This window comes from Haliotis rufescens, unplaced genomic scaffold, assembly GCF_023055435.1.
Source record: "Haliotis rufescens isolate VD_foot unplaced genomic scaffold, xgHalRufe1.0.p SCAF_4, whole genome shotgun sequence".
NCBI lineage: Eukaryota > Metazoa > Mollusca > Gastropoda > Lepetellida > Haliotidae > Haliotis > Haliotis rufescens.
Window position 1 is genome coordinate 8136933 of NW_025964112.1, and position 14728 is coordinate 8151660.

Genomic DNA, 14728 nt, shown 5'->3' on the forward strand with positions numbered 1-14728 from the left:
AGCGTCCAACCCTGAAGCAACCAGATACGACTGGCGCCGAAGAAAATGGCACGTGCCGGAAACAAAGGCCGAAGCCCCGGCAACGTACTCCAGGGAAGCATTCAAACCGAGCAAGCAGTTGTAAATGCGCTGGTCTCGGTCCGTGGGAGAACCTTCGACCAGACTGGCCGCTGCAGCCAGGTATGTGTCTCCGTGAGACATTGCCAGCATGGAGTGTCGAGCGAGGGTGTCCAGCTGTTGCAAGGTACCTTGTGGTACCGTGGCAACCGGTGGGGCACGGACCCCCAAACGCTCCACATGGGCTTCCGCAGAAGGACCAGCCTCGGGAAAGGCAAGGTCATGTACTGGGATAGACCCTTTTCTCCACGACGGGGGAGGTAACAGGAGACCCCGACCGGAGGCAGCCGTGAAGGCCTTCTCCAAAGAAGGCTTAATCCCGCGCAGCAAGGTTGATGCCGGGAAAGCCTTGTCGGACGTCTCGTCGTATACCTCGGAGGAACCCACGGAACCGTGGATTCCCCGCGGTATCGGCAGGGGCTTTGGCATGTCCTCGAAGAGGTCATACACCATGGCAACGCGGTCCTTAACCGATAGCGGAAGCAACGGTTCAGGGGAAGGACCGGTAACCACGGCAGCCGCCGCCGTACCGGTGGACCCCGCGTCCGAACCCGCGGCCACCGAAGAGGCCGGGGACGGAACAGCCAGCGGCCTATCTTGCGATAAGGCCGCCAGCTTGGAGTCCACAAGTTTTGACAATAATGCGGTGACGGAAGCCCCAGACAGCCCGAGGGCCGCAAGGGGATCCGCCGCAGCCGAGGAGGTGGTACCCGCACGGGGACCCCGACCGGACGAACCGGCCACCACAGGGGTGGAGACGGACTGTACGTACAGCCGGTACCGCTCAAACTCCGCAGGCCCCAGACCTTCGCACAGGGTACACCGGGTGTCCCCGCAAGGAACCCTGCACCGCGGGCAACGATCGTGGGGATCCCGGGATGACAAAAACTTTCTGCACACCCCACAACTCCGAGGAGCAGGGGTAGAGGGGGTGGATACTGGGGACATATCCATGTCAGACATTGTTTGCTATAAACAAAGAACAAAACATGGTTACAACGCACGCACCACAACGATTCACAAACGAGCATTTTCACAAGAAAATAAACGAGCAATGTGAACATATAACATACACATATAACTTTTATTAAAGAAATAAGTTATGTTAACCCCCAAAACATACAAGAACAGGGGAAACGTAAAACACAACGTGCATACGCGAACCCCGCAAGTATAGAGAAAAAAGGGCGGGAAAAATTTTCCGTTTGGCGGGAAAATTATAACCAAGCGTAGCTACCGCAACGCCCCATAAAAGCACAGTTTATTAGAGAATAAACTATAATAAATATCACCAAATCTTCAAGGAACGCTTCAGCAGGAGAAAACACGTCTTGCTAAGCAGACGAAGGAGACAAGAGTGAAGGGTGTCACATGGCAGCTAGGTGGCTACGCACGTGCTGCATGAGGTAATTGAGATCTCTGTGGTAGATTTCGCTATAGCAGCAGTTGTGGGAGACAACAGCCTCGGTATAACAGTGGTAACGTATTACTTAATGTAATTAAGTAGTCATGCCTAAAACTCAGCTAGTGTACATGTGTAAATGTATGGAGTGCAACCCTACTTTCAATATGTTTTGTTTTGTTTGCAAAATTGTGCACAGTCAGCAATATTCCATCTATAATACCAGACATGATGTATGTGTAACATGTAAAGTGCAACATGTAACAAGTAACAAAGCGCAAAGAGTAACATGTAACGTGTAGCATGCAATGTATAACACGTAATGAGTTGTGTTGGTCCTACCTCCTCCTGGAAGCTCCTGACGACCTTGCAGTTGCCGTTGTCCAGGAAGTTGTCCTCCTGGTAGTACAGGTCCTCCACCAGCTTGGGGTTCTGCTGCTTGCAGAACTGTGGAGGGGAGGAAGGATAGTTAGCTAGGCTAACATATGAGCCATATTGTTTACAGCATAAGGGAGGGGGAGGTTAACATAGCAGCCGTATTGTTTACAGCATAAGGGAGAGGGAGGTTAACATAGCAGCCGTATTGTTTACAGCATAAGGGAGGGGGAGGTTAACATAGCAGCCGTATTGTTTACAGCATAAGGGAGAGGGAGGTTAACATAGCAGCCGTATTGTTTACAGCATAAGGGAGGGGGAGGTTAACATAGCAGCCGTATTGTTTACAGCATAAGGGAGAGGGAGGTTAACATAGCAGCCGTATTGTTTACAGCATAAGGGAGAGGGAGGTTAACATAGCAGCCGTATTGTTTACAGCATAAGGGAGGGGGAGGTTAACATAGCAGCCGTATTGTTTACAGGACAAGTTATCTACCTGTATATAGAGGAAGTAGGCATTAGACATGGCTTGAATTATCTACCTGTATATAGGGGGAGTAGGCAATAGGCATGGCTCTAGTTATCTACCTGTATATAGAGGGAGTAGGCATTAGGCATGGCTTGAATTATCTACCTGTATATATGGGGAGTAGGCCTCTAGTTATCTACCTGTATATAGAGGGAGTAGGCAATAGGCATGGCTCTAGTTATCTACCTGTATACAGAGGGAGTAGCCAATAGGCATGGCTTGAATTATCTACCTGTATATAGGGGGAGTAGGCAATAGGCATGGCTCTAGTTATCTACCTGTATATAGAGGGAGTAGGCATTAGGCATGGCTTGAATTATCTACCTGTATATATGGGGAGTAGGCCTCTAGTTATCTACCTGTATATAGAGGGAGTAGGCAATAGGCATGGCTCTAGTTATCTACCTGTATATAGAGGGAGTAGGCAATAGGCATGACTCTAGTTATCTACCTGTATATAGAGGGAGTAGGCAATAGGCATGACTCTAGTTATCTACCTGTATACAGAGGGAGTAGGCAATAGGCATGGCTCTAGTTATCTACCTGTATATAGAGGGAGTAGGCAATAGGCATGACTCTAGTTATCTACCTGTATATAGAGGGAGTAGGCAATAGGCATGGCTCTAGTTATCTACCTGTATATAGAGGGAGTAGGCAATAGGCATGACTCTAGTTATCTACCTGTATACAGAGGGAGTAGCCAATAGGCATGGCTCTAGTTATCTACCTGTATATAGAGGGAGTAGCCAATAGGCATGACTCTAGTTATCTACCTGTATACAGAGGGAGTAGGCAATAGGCATGGCTCTAGTTATCTACCTGTATATAGAGGGAGTAGGCAATAGGCATGGCTCTAGTTATCTACCTGTATACAGAGGGAGTAGCCAATAGGCATGGCTCTAGTTATCTACCTGTATACAGAGGGAGTAGCCAATAGGCATGGCTCTAGTTATCTACCTGTATATAGAGGGAGTAGGCAATAGGCATGACTCTAGTTATCTACCTGTATACAGAGGGAGTAGCCAATAGGCATGGCTCTAGTTATCTACCTGTATATAGAGGGAGTAGCCAATAGGCATGGCTCTAGTTATCTACCTGTATATAGAGGGAGTAGGCAATAGGCATGACTCTAGTTATCTACCTGTATACAGAGGGAGTAGCCAATAGGCATGGCTCTAGTTATCTACCTGTATATAGAGGGAGTAGGCTCTAGTTATCTACCTGTATATAGAGGGAGTAGGCTCTAGTTATCTACCTGTATACAGAGGGAGTAGGCAATAGGCATGGCTCTAGTTATCTACCTGTATATAGAGGGAGTAGGCAATAGGCATGGTTCGGATCGTCATGAGGAAGTCACCACTGCTCTGAAGTTTCTCCTTGAGTCGTAACAGCACTGTGTACACTGAAACACAATCATTCATTCTTACTTTAATCTCATGACATAAACCATATGCAGCTAAAAGTAAAACAAGAAGAGAAGGTCAATGTCTCAATGTAGTAAATAGTACTATCAATTATCACTCATGCCAAATTACTTTCATGAGCGCTAACTATTTTTTAGACTGAAAGTAGATCTAGTATTAAACATGTTAAATACACAAGGTAAGATGAGGCAAGGAGATTTGTACGTCATATATGAATATATTAGGATGTAGCTGCTATGGTTCTACAACCTCTACAACTGCAAAGTTTTGTAAATAATGGAAGCAAACACAGGGTGTGTCATCATGTTGGTTTGGAATTGGGTACAAATATATTGTACATGTTCTTGGCTAGGTTCACACATAGCGGGACCCCAGGGGCTAGAATCAGTCCCCAGCAGCTTGTGCTTGTCATGTGAGTTGACTTAACTGATCGAGTGTCAGGCTTGTCATGTGAGTTGACTTAACTGATCGAGTGTCAGGCTCAGTGACTTGGTTGATTGCATGTCAGTATACTCTGATAGCATGGATTGTAGCTCATTATATCAATCACTGGTTTGTGTGGTACAGACATCATCAACACTTCATTCTACAGCTGGAATATTCATGAGTGCAAAGTTTACAAACAAAACTACATACAAAGAACACACTACTTCCATATACTTGCCACAAGGAATAGGTGCAGAGTCAAAAAACAAAAGAGGAAATGAGTTTAAACAAGTGGTTGTCATGGGTACCTAAATCACTGTCTCCACTGTCGATGGCCTTGCCCAGAGCTGTGTGATCCTGATCCATCTTCAGCAACAGGGGCACCTGCTCTGATGCCTTGGGCTCATACTCCAGCAGCTGAAACAGTCAAGGGGAGACAACTGTTGTCTCAGAAAAATCTATATGCTTCAATCAATATCATCTGAATATTCCACGTATGGCTGATTATTTTCACTACAAGTCAGAATGAGAATGAGAAATTGAATTGCAAGACCTGCTTAGAGGTTGTTCACTTGAATTGTAAGACCGACATTTTACAGTTGAATTGTACAAACAACCTTTTCATATGCATCAAATGTTAATTTTTGAGAGGTTGAAAGTCACACAAAAAATTTCATGAAGTGAACCTAACCTGCAATCTTAGGCTAAAAAAACATCATAAAGTCTGCTGCATGTTTTGTTTTTATTTCCATTTTCAAAAAAATATAAAAATCCTAATACTTAAACACAATGCGCAAAAAAAATTGAAAATGGAAACAAAAACAAAACATGCAATGAACTTTTTGATGATGTGGGCAGTGCCTGAGAACCAAGACTATTTATTTATCCTTATCCTAGCCATATCATATTTAGTTTTGAAACCAGCTTTTTTCCCACTGAGCCACCAAAACAGGTGATGAAAGTGTGTTCAATGTTACATGTCATGACTTCAGTTGTGCACATGTTGCGTGTGCTCTTTCTCTAACCCGCTGTCAATGAATTTATTTTATACCACGACTACAGTATTGTTTCAATAAGGTGGGTTATTTTTTATTCATTCTGGTATTTCTTACATCCTAAGTTAGTCAAAACACAAATATATAACAAATGTATAACCATGAGCTTCTGAAAAGCCCTCTGGCCTTTACATTTTGAGCCAAAACCTTGGAGTCATGTTTCAACTAAAACTAAATTTTCAAATGGTTGTAATGGGAATGGGCCACTTTTAAATATTCATCAGCGTCATCAAACAGGTCAAGGTAGTTTCTTTTCAGTGATTGCTAGTACTGGTAGGTCTAGTTACCCAATTTCAAAATTCTTTAGAGGGATTGGCGAATAGTGTTGAAGAGTAATATGGCACGGAGCTCATTTTCCTGTAACTGTTGTTCATAATGAAGGCTTTCAGAGATGGCTCTTCTCACTGCACCTGTGTAGCTAGGCAATATATATCTGGCTGTGTACGACAATGGCTGTGTTACCTTGATGGCTAGCTGCTTCCTGCCCTGGTCCAGAGCCTGGCTGGCAATCTCGGAGAAGGAGACCCCCGGGACATCCAGCAGCTTCTGGGAGATGGCTTTAGCCAGGGTGTCCTCCTCCTCATGCTTCTGCTGCACCTGTAGGCAACAGTGGAGTGCAGAGTACCAGGTGAAAACTCAAAGCTGTAATTCCATAGAAACAAATAATAACAGAAAATGATTGATTGTTTTGCTTGTTTCTTGCCTTACGTCACCCCCAGCGATATGCCATCTGTATGACACAGCCTACATTTATTCAAGTCTTGACCCGACAAACCAGTGATTGATATTATGAGCAATGTCCAAATGATGATCAAGTCATTTTGTTGCCTCTCATGACACAGATTTGCCTGTGAATTATTCTAACCTGGATTCCATACGGGAGGAAATTCTAACAGAATGATTGAACTGAGTGTTAGTCAGTAATCAACCATAATGCATCACACGTCCCAGGACAATGACAATGAAGGTGCCAGTCTGCCATTGCTGTTGCACTCTCTCCATTTTTTAAACCTTAGACACCTTCCTTCCAGCTGTATCACGACATTCTGTACATAATAACATCTAGACCAGACAAACCAGTGATTGGATATATGAGCACCTGACCACCCTATCCACTGGTCAAGCACAGGTAACTGGGGACTAGTACACCTCCAGAATAGACAGGAGCCATACCATGTCATCACATGCATTAATGTATCTCTATAGTGATCCTAGTGCTAAGAATCACGACAGTGCAATCAGCAGGAACTCACACAATGCCATCTGGCCAAAGTTACAGGTATATTTGGGTTGAGAAGTGCGGCCCTACCTTGTAGCAGGCCCAGTGCGCCAGTATTCTGCTGGTACCCTCTGCATCCGGGATCTTCAGATACTGGCAGATCTTTATAGCCAGGCAGAAGAACTTCCGGAGAACCAGTCGATCTATCAGCACCGACATTGACAGGTGCTCCAGTCTTAAAGGTGTTAAGGTAAATGCAAGTACACAACATGATGCATAAATCTTGTTTCCTTGTTTGTTGTTTTACGCCATAATCAGCAATATTGCAGTCTTATGTCGGCAGACTGAACAATCAAGTCTGGAACAGTAACACAAGTGATTGACATTATGATGAACGATCCCCACAATTGGGTTACGATGACACACAACCAACCAAGTCTCAAGGTCTGACATCCAATCCATCAAGTTGCCTGGTATTATAGGTTGCTTGGGACCATGGTTATTCCGGGTTAGATTGAAACGGAAGAAGTAGTTAGATGAAATATTTGGGGAAAACCAGCACAACCAGGCCACAGTAACTTGCAGGGGTTAACAACAATTATACTCTAGCCAGCGGCTCAGGGAACTTGTAAAGACAAGGCGTAACAGATAAGGTGTAAGTCAGACAAATTATCCAGTGTGTCAATGAAATATTTTTTTTATCTTCAACTTGTTACATCTGTCAATAGTGAGTGAGTGAGTTGGGTTTAACATCGCTTTGAACAGTATTCCAGTTATATCCCAGCATGTCAGCTTAATGTGGAAGGAAAGCCTGAAGTGATGCAGGTCTTAGATGTTTACCACTTTAGTGAAAATTACGAGCTGTTGACAAACATAATCTGGGTAACCCAGGATTCGAACCCACTGTCACAGGTTTCTTGCATGCCCAAGGGACATAACTCTGCACAGCGAACTGTGGTGACTTGGATGACTGGGCACATGACATGAGTGAGTGAGTGAGTGAGTATGGTTTTACGCCGCTTTAAGCAATATTCCAGCAATATCACGGCGGGGGACACCAGAAATGGGCTTCACACATTGTACCCATGTCGGGAATCGAATCCGGGTCTTCAGCATGACGAGCGAACGCTTTAACCACTAGGCTACCCGACCGCCCCCACATGACATGACAGCACCCAGGTTTTAAATACCGATTCACTAGTTCTGCCAGAAGGATACTGTACGTATGTGAGCGGAATACCCACAGAGTGATGTCTGACTTGGTTCAACACTCGTAGCATCTGACACATGTTGACAAACGCCTCCGGCCGGTAGTCGGTCAAGAAGCATTTACCAAATGAAGCAGCCTGAAACACAAGCACAGAGTGAGTGAGTGAGTGAGTAAAAAAGATTAAATTATGAATTTGCATAAATTCCGCTTTGATCATGATAGATCTCCATATTTACACTGGTTATTGATCAGTGTGTGCTCAATTTTCATTCTCAGGTCCCTGGGGCGTATACAACCCATTCAGCCTGAGGTGCTAACAGGTTAAAAGTCATATCATCATCTCATTGTATCAGGTACCCATTTACTGCTGGGTTAATAGAGGCCCATTTTGAACATTTGCTGATAATAGAGGCCCATTATGAACATTTGCTGAAAGTGTGGGGGCAGGACCGAAGACCTAGGAAGTCTCAGGAGTCAAGTTGCCGGGCGCAGTCACCGATCCAACTACTTTCTGCGACCCACTTTGTGAGCTGTGTGCTGTACACAGGGCCACATGCCTCAGGTCCATACTCTAGTAGGAATAATGAGATATAGCCATCCTCAGAGGGCAACAATTTGCATGGAAATGTGTTTATTCGTTCCTTATTTTACATAAAATGAAGCAGGATATGTCTCAGATCACTGGCAACATCAAAATTCTATTCAAAAACATCTCCAGGCAATGTTTATATGCTGTAACAGTTTGATGTGATAGTTGAACAATCAAATAATATAATAATAAATTGATATTTGTAATAAGCTTTAGTCCATCTGTTGAACATTGCTCAAAGCCCTTATACCATTATTACCCGGGTCAATAGAATAGTGTGCATTCAATATTCTTTCACAGTTGCTGGGGAGTACACAACCCAAGCTGCCTGTGAGGTGCTAGAAAGTTAACAGTCACATTACCACATTACACATTCACTGCTGGGTAACATTCCCTGCTTGGTGAACAGAGGCATGTTTGGAACAAAGTCACTTGCAAGAGACGCCACATGTGCTGCATGTGCTTCTGTGTGAGGCAGGACCGAAGCCCTAGGAACTCTCAGGAGTCAAGCTGACGAACACGGTCACCGATCCAACTACTCTCCACGACCAACGTTGCTTTACTTCACCTCATTGGTGACCATGGTTCTGTGCACAGGATCCTGTGCCACCACTTACCCTCAGCAGTAATCTCTGTTTATTTGGTTCAATCTCATTCCCCGCTGCCTCAATACACTGGTCCACTGCAATGTCCAGTTTGTCCTTGATCATCCTCACATATTCATCAGCTTTCTGGCTGCGTTTCTGGAAAAATCAAATCACTTAGGATTCTATTCATGCTGACATGGTCATATATCTATTTTGTAGAACATAATGGGCATACATTTATGAGTATAACCGGAATTCTATCAAATTTCAAATAATAATATTCCAGCTTATAAGACAATACGAAAGTATTGAATTTTTAAAATAACAAGTATTTGTCACAGAGTGACGAAATATCCCCCGCCTGTACACCATAGTACCAAATATGAAGACAATCCAGCGATTAGTTCTTGAGATATTGTGGCAACACCGTTTTCCAACTCCAAAAGCAGATTTGTCTGCTGTGACCTTGAAAATGGGATCAAGGTCACCAAAACCGACTGGTGTCTGCGGAGTCTGTATATACACCATAGTTCCAAATATGAAGACAATCCAGTGTTTAGTTCTTGAGATATCGCGGCAACACCGTTTTCCAACTCTAAAAGCAGATTTGTCTGCTGTGACCTTGAAAATGGGATCAAGGTCACCAAAACCGACTGGTGTCTGCGGAGTCTGTATATACACCATAGTTCCAAATATGAAGACAATCCAGTGTTTAGTTCTTGAGATATCGCGGCAACACCGTTTTCTAACTCCAAAAGCAGATTTGTCTGCTGTGACCTTGAAAATGGGATCAAGGTCACCAAAACCGACTGGTGTCTGCGGAGTCTGTATATACACCATAGTTCCAAATATGAAGACAATCCAGTGTTTAGTTCTTGAGATATCGCGGCAACACCGTTTTCCAACTCTAAAAGCAGATTTGTCTGCTGTGACCTTGAAAATGGGATCAAGGTCACCAAAACCGACTGGTGTCTGCGGAGTCTGTATATACACCATAGTTCCAAATATGAAGACAATCCAGTGTTTAGTTCTTGAGATATCGCGGCAACACTGTTTTCCAACTCCAAAAGCAGATATGCCTGCTGTGACCTTGAAAATGGGGTCAAGGTCACCAAAACCGACTGGTGTCTGCGGAGTCTGTATATACACCATAGTTCCAAATATGAAGACAATCCAGTGTTTAGTTCTTGAGATATCGCGGCAACAAACAGGTGGGACGTACGGACGGACGGACGGACGGACGGTCGTGAATACTATATCCCCCGCTTCGCGCTTTCGCGCGGCGGGGGATAAAAAATAAAATGACATCATAACAATATGATTGTATGGTTCAATCATTAAGTCAGTTCATACAACCTACAAATGAGTGTTCTAAGTGCTACTATATATTTAAAACATGTCAAACACTGGGCTACAACTCGTGCCCTATATTGTACACTGAACCTTATCTACAAAATCATCGTCTAAAAATGAAACTGACGGACTAACAGTTCACCAGACTCCGGGCTAATGGTTAACGTCAAAGACTATAAATGACCATGTGGCTTCTCCTTATTAGATCACTATCAACATCGTTGTTAATTTCCCTAAACAAGTGTTACCTACTGGCATCACAACAATAATTGCACAATTACTTTTCTTCAGTGTGGGTTCGAATCCCAGGCAAAACTCAACCAAAAAAAGTATGAGAATTTGTACTTTACTGAGAAAGTGATATCCCAAACATAACATTTGTTACTTTTCTTCAGTTATGTAATGATGGCCTGTAATTAACAGGTGAGTTTTTGCTGGTGTCTATTTTTGCTTGCAAGTTACACACCTGGAATTCCCTGGATGCCTCGAACAACATGGCCCCTGGCTCCATGGATCCGATCTTGAAGATTTGTTCTGTCACAGCTAGGGATGGAAGAAACAGATACAGGAGTATCTTTACAGTAAATGATCCAAAGATTTCCAGCTTCCAATCCAATCTAAGAACATTTTTCAACTGATCAGATAAGAGCATAGACCTGTTCATTTTACAATTATCAGTAAACACTGATCTCTTCTCCACTCAACACTGTGTCCTGTTATTGTCAAGGGAATAGGAAATGATGTCCCCAATTGAGATGACAGTTAATGATAATGTTAATGCAGTGCAGAATACTTGGATTCCCACTGTAGGATTTGAACTCTAAGGTTTTGAGCTATAAGTATGGGTACTGGTGGTTAAATGTGTGCTTGAAGGCTGATTAATGCCACAGTCAGCTATGTTCCAGCTACATAATAGCAGCCTGTAAATAATCAAGTCTGGGTCAAGCAAGCCAGTGTCTGAATACAATGGTCCACAGCATCGGAGCAAGGTGACACATGATCAGCCAAGTCATAGAACCTGACCACCTGGTCTGATTTAGTCAACAATATATGCTGGGACCTGTTCTTATCTGAGATCCTACAGAGCTATTGAACTTGGGAAGATGAGCGAAGTCAGTGTTGGAGTGTCAATAAGACAATAACCCTGTCCTCAAGATCACAGCCCTCCTTCAGGGCCCTGATGACATAGCATCCCTCTGTGTTCTCCTTCAGAGCCCTGATGACAAGGCACCACTCTGTTCCCTCCTTCAGAGCCCTGATGACAAGTCATCACTCTGTTCCCTCCTTCAGAGCCCTGATGACAAGTCATCACTCTATGTCCTCCTTCAGAGCCCTGATGACAAGACATCACTCTGTGTCCTCCTTCAGAGCCCTGATGACAAGACATCACTCTGTTCCCTCCTTCAGAGCCCTGATGACAAGACATCACTCTGTGTCCTCCTTCAGAGCCCTGATGACAAGTCATCACTCTGTTCCCTCCTTCAGAGCCATGATGAGAGGCATCACTCTGTGCCCTCCTTCAGAGCCCTGATGACAAGGCTTCACTCTGTGACCTCCTTCAGAGCCATGATGAGAGGCATCACTCTGTGTCCTCCTTCAGAGCCCTGATGACAAGAAATCACTCTGTTCCCTCCTTCAGAGCCCTGATGACAAGTCATCACTCTGTGTCCTCCTTCAGAGCCCTGATGACAAGTCATCACTCTGTGTCCTCCTTCAGAGCCCTGATGACAAGTCATCACTCTGTGTCCTCCTTCAGAGCCCTGATGACAAGTCATCACTCTGTGTCCTCCTTCAGAGCCCTGATGACAAGTCATCACTCTGTTCCCTCCTTCAGAGCCCTGATGACAAGTCATCACTCTATGTCCTCCTTCAGAGCCCTGATGACAAGTCATCACTCTGTGTCCTCCTTCAGAGCCCTGATGACAAGACATCACTCTGTGTCCTCCTTCAGAGCCCTGATGACAAGACATCACTCTGTTCCCTCCTTCAGAGCCCTGATGACAAGACATCACTCTGTGTCCTCCTTCAGAGCCCTGATGACAAGTCATCACTCTGTTCCCTCCTTCAGAGCCATGATGAGAGGCATCACTCTGTGCCCTCCTTCAGAGCCCTGATGACAAGGCTTCACTCTGTGACCTCCTTCAGAGCCATGATGAGAGGCATCACTCTGTGTCCTCCTTCAGAGCCCTGATGACAAGAAATCACTCTGTTCCCTCCTTCAGAGCCCTGATGACAAGTCATCACTCTGTGTCCTCCTTCAGAGCCCTGATGACAAGTCATCACTCTGTGTCCTCCTTCAGAGCCCTGATGACAAGTCATCACTCTGTGTCCTCCTTCAGAGCCCTGATGACAAGATATCACTCTGTGTCCCCCTTCAGAGCCCTGATGACAACATATCACTCTGTTCCCTCCTTCAGAGCCCTGATGACAAGATATCACTCTGTGTCCCCCTTCAGAGCCCTGATGACAAGGCATAACTCTGTTCCTTCCTTCAGAGCCCTGATGACAAGATATCACTCTGTGTCCCCCTTCAGAGCCCTGATGACAACATATCACTCTGTTCCCTCCTTCAGAGCCCTGATGACAAGATATCACTCTGTGTCCCCCTTCAGAGCCCTGATGACAAGGCATAACTCTGTTCCCTCCTTCAGAGCCCTGATGACAAGATATCACTCTGTGTCCTCCTTCAGAGCCCTGATGACACATCTGTTTTACATACCTGGCACTTTCTGGAGAAACTCATGAATATCATCCCCGAATATCCTCAGCCCATCTTCCTCCTGTACTAGAGAGACTGGGCTGTCAAAGTTGTATCTGAACCGGATTAAGGAATAATATTTTTCGGACAGTGAGTGAGTGAGTGAGTGAGTGAGTGAGTGAGTGAGTGAGTGAGTGAGGGAGTAAGTTAGGGAGTGAGTGAGGGAGGGAGACACACTTCATCAGGGTACGATGACATGCAGTCAGCAAAGTCACAGATCCTGACTGCCCACATCTTAATAACATCGTAATTGCCTCTTATGAAAGACATGAAGTATTTGGGGACCTATTCTGACAAAGAATATCCCACTGGATGGAGACAAGTGAAATGTCGAAATGTTATGGGAAAAATCAATAACAATAAATTATGGACTATTTAGATTAAGCTGATGGTGACTACCCTGGTGCCCAAGCATCCCTCTGAGGGAACATGTAAAGGATACTTGATCCAGTCTTTATCTGGTCCGACCACAACCATCAGCCTGTCCCACATCGCTACCACAGCACCGTTGCCACACCTGTATACAGACAGAACAATGAACAATCTAGCTCTTCCATCACGTCAAGTCTCTGGCAATGCATTTTTTATAATTGATAAGGTATACAACTTAATTGTGTAAAACAAAATTTTCTCCTCCAAACCAGAAAAACTTATTTTTGAAAAGTTTCCATAAGACTGTCCTCATAGACTTTTTGGAAAAAGGAAAGGAAAGGCATACGGACTATGTCATGGAGATTCAAATAGTAGGAACCCTTGAAAATGTTTTTTTAAATTTTTGCAAAAGAAATGGGTAAATTATGTGATCCAGAAGTTATTAGATAGACCATGTCGAAAGAAGAATGTCACTCAATACACATTCACATAGCATGTCACTACATGTGATCTGTCGAGAACATATCAGATTATGACATACCATGCAAGTTGATTTGGCGGGGACTTGGATTTGGTGTTGAATTCACAATAACATTTCTGAAACAAGAAAAGAAAAGGTACTTAAAACTAAAAAATATGTAAATTTTAATAATAAGCTGAAATTACAGATACAATAATACCAACACTGTTCAGTGACTTCCTGAATGAGCGCATGTTATTTACCCTACAGACAGCAATAGTCCAGCTATGGAGCAGTTTATGCAGCAGTCAGCCATGCTCCAGATATACCTACAGTGTAACAAATGTTATATCTAGGATGACACATTCTTAGTAAAGTATATTTCCACTGGTTTGAAAGGAACTGAGTTTGGGCCTGGCAAACCAGTGGTTGATAACATTAGTAATGAACCATTCTGTTCAGATACTAGGACAAAATCTGCCAGGTCACAAAAGATAACATCTCAATCCTCAGAACGGTTAACACTTTTGACAGATATGTGGGGATTCCAGGTGACAATAGGTCCCCAGCAACCTATGCTTGATGTAAGATGCAGCTCTATGCTTGTTGTAAGATGCAGTTCTATACTTGTTGTAAGATACAGTTCTATGCTTGTTGTAAGATGCAGTTCTATGCTTGTTGTAAGATGCAGCTCTATGCTTGTTGTAAGATGCAGCTCTATGCTTGTTGTAAGATACAGTTCTATGCTTGTTGTAAGATGCAGTTCTATGCTTGTTGTAAGATGCAGCTCTATGCTTGTTGTAAGATGCAGCTCTATGCTTGTTGTAAGATGCAGCTCTATGCCTGTTGTAA

The 14728-nt window shown here is 44.0% G+C and overlaps 1 protein-coding gene across 2 annotated transcripts in view; it reads right to left on the minus strand.

The window, feature by feature from the left end:
• LOC124135857 (vacuolar protein sorting-associated protein 16 homolog) overlaps positions 1 to 14728 on the minus strand; it is a 31483-nt gene that overhangs the window by 9123 nt on the left and 7632 nt on the right. For both annotated transcript variants that reach the window (XM_046501487.2, XM_046501488.2), the window contains exons 8-18: positions 13958 to 14013; positions 13487 to 13561; positions 13006 to 13100; positions 10753 to 10829; positions 8964 to 9089; positions 7766 to 7893; positions 6638 to 6782; positions 5791 to 5925; positions 4582 to 4690; positions 3725 to 3825; positions 1862 to 1966 (exon numbers count right to left, since the gene is read on the minus strand). In XM_046501487.2, coding sequence (XP_046357443.1) covers positions 1862 to 1966; positions 3725 to 3825; positions 4582 to 4690; positions 5791 to 5925; positions 6638 to 6782; positions 7766 to 7893; positions 8964 to 9089; positions 10753 to 10829; positions 13006 to 13100; positions 13487 to 13561; positions 13958 to 14013 — 1152 coding nt within the window. The remainder of the gene's footprint in view (positions 1 to 1861; positions 1967 to 3724; positions 3826 to 4581; positions 4691 to 5790; positions 5926 to 6637; positions 6783 to 7765; positions 7894 to 8963; positions 9090 to 10752; positions 10830 to 13005; positions 13101 to 13486; positions 13562 to 13957; positions 14014 to 14728) is intronic.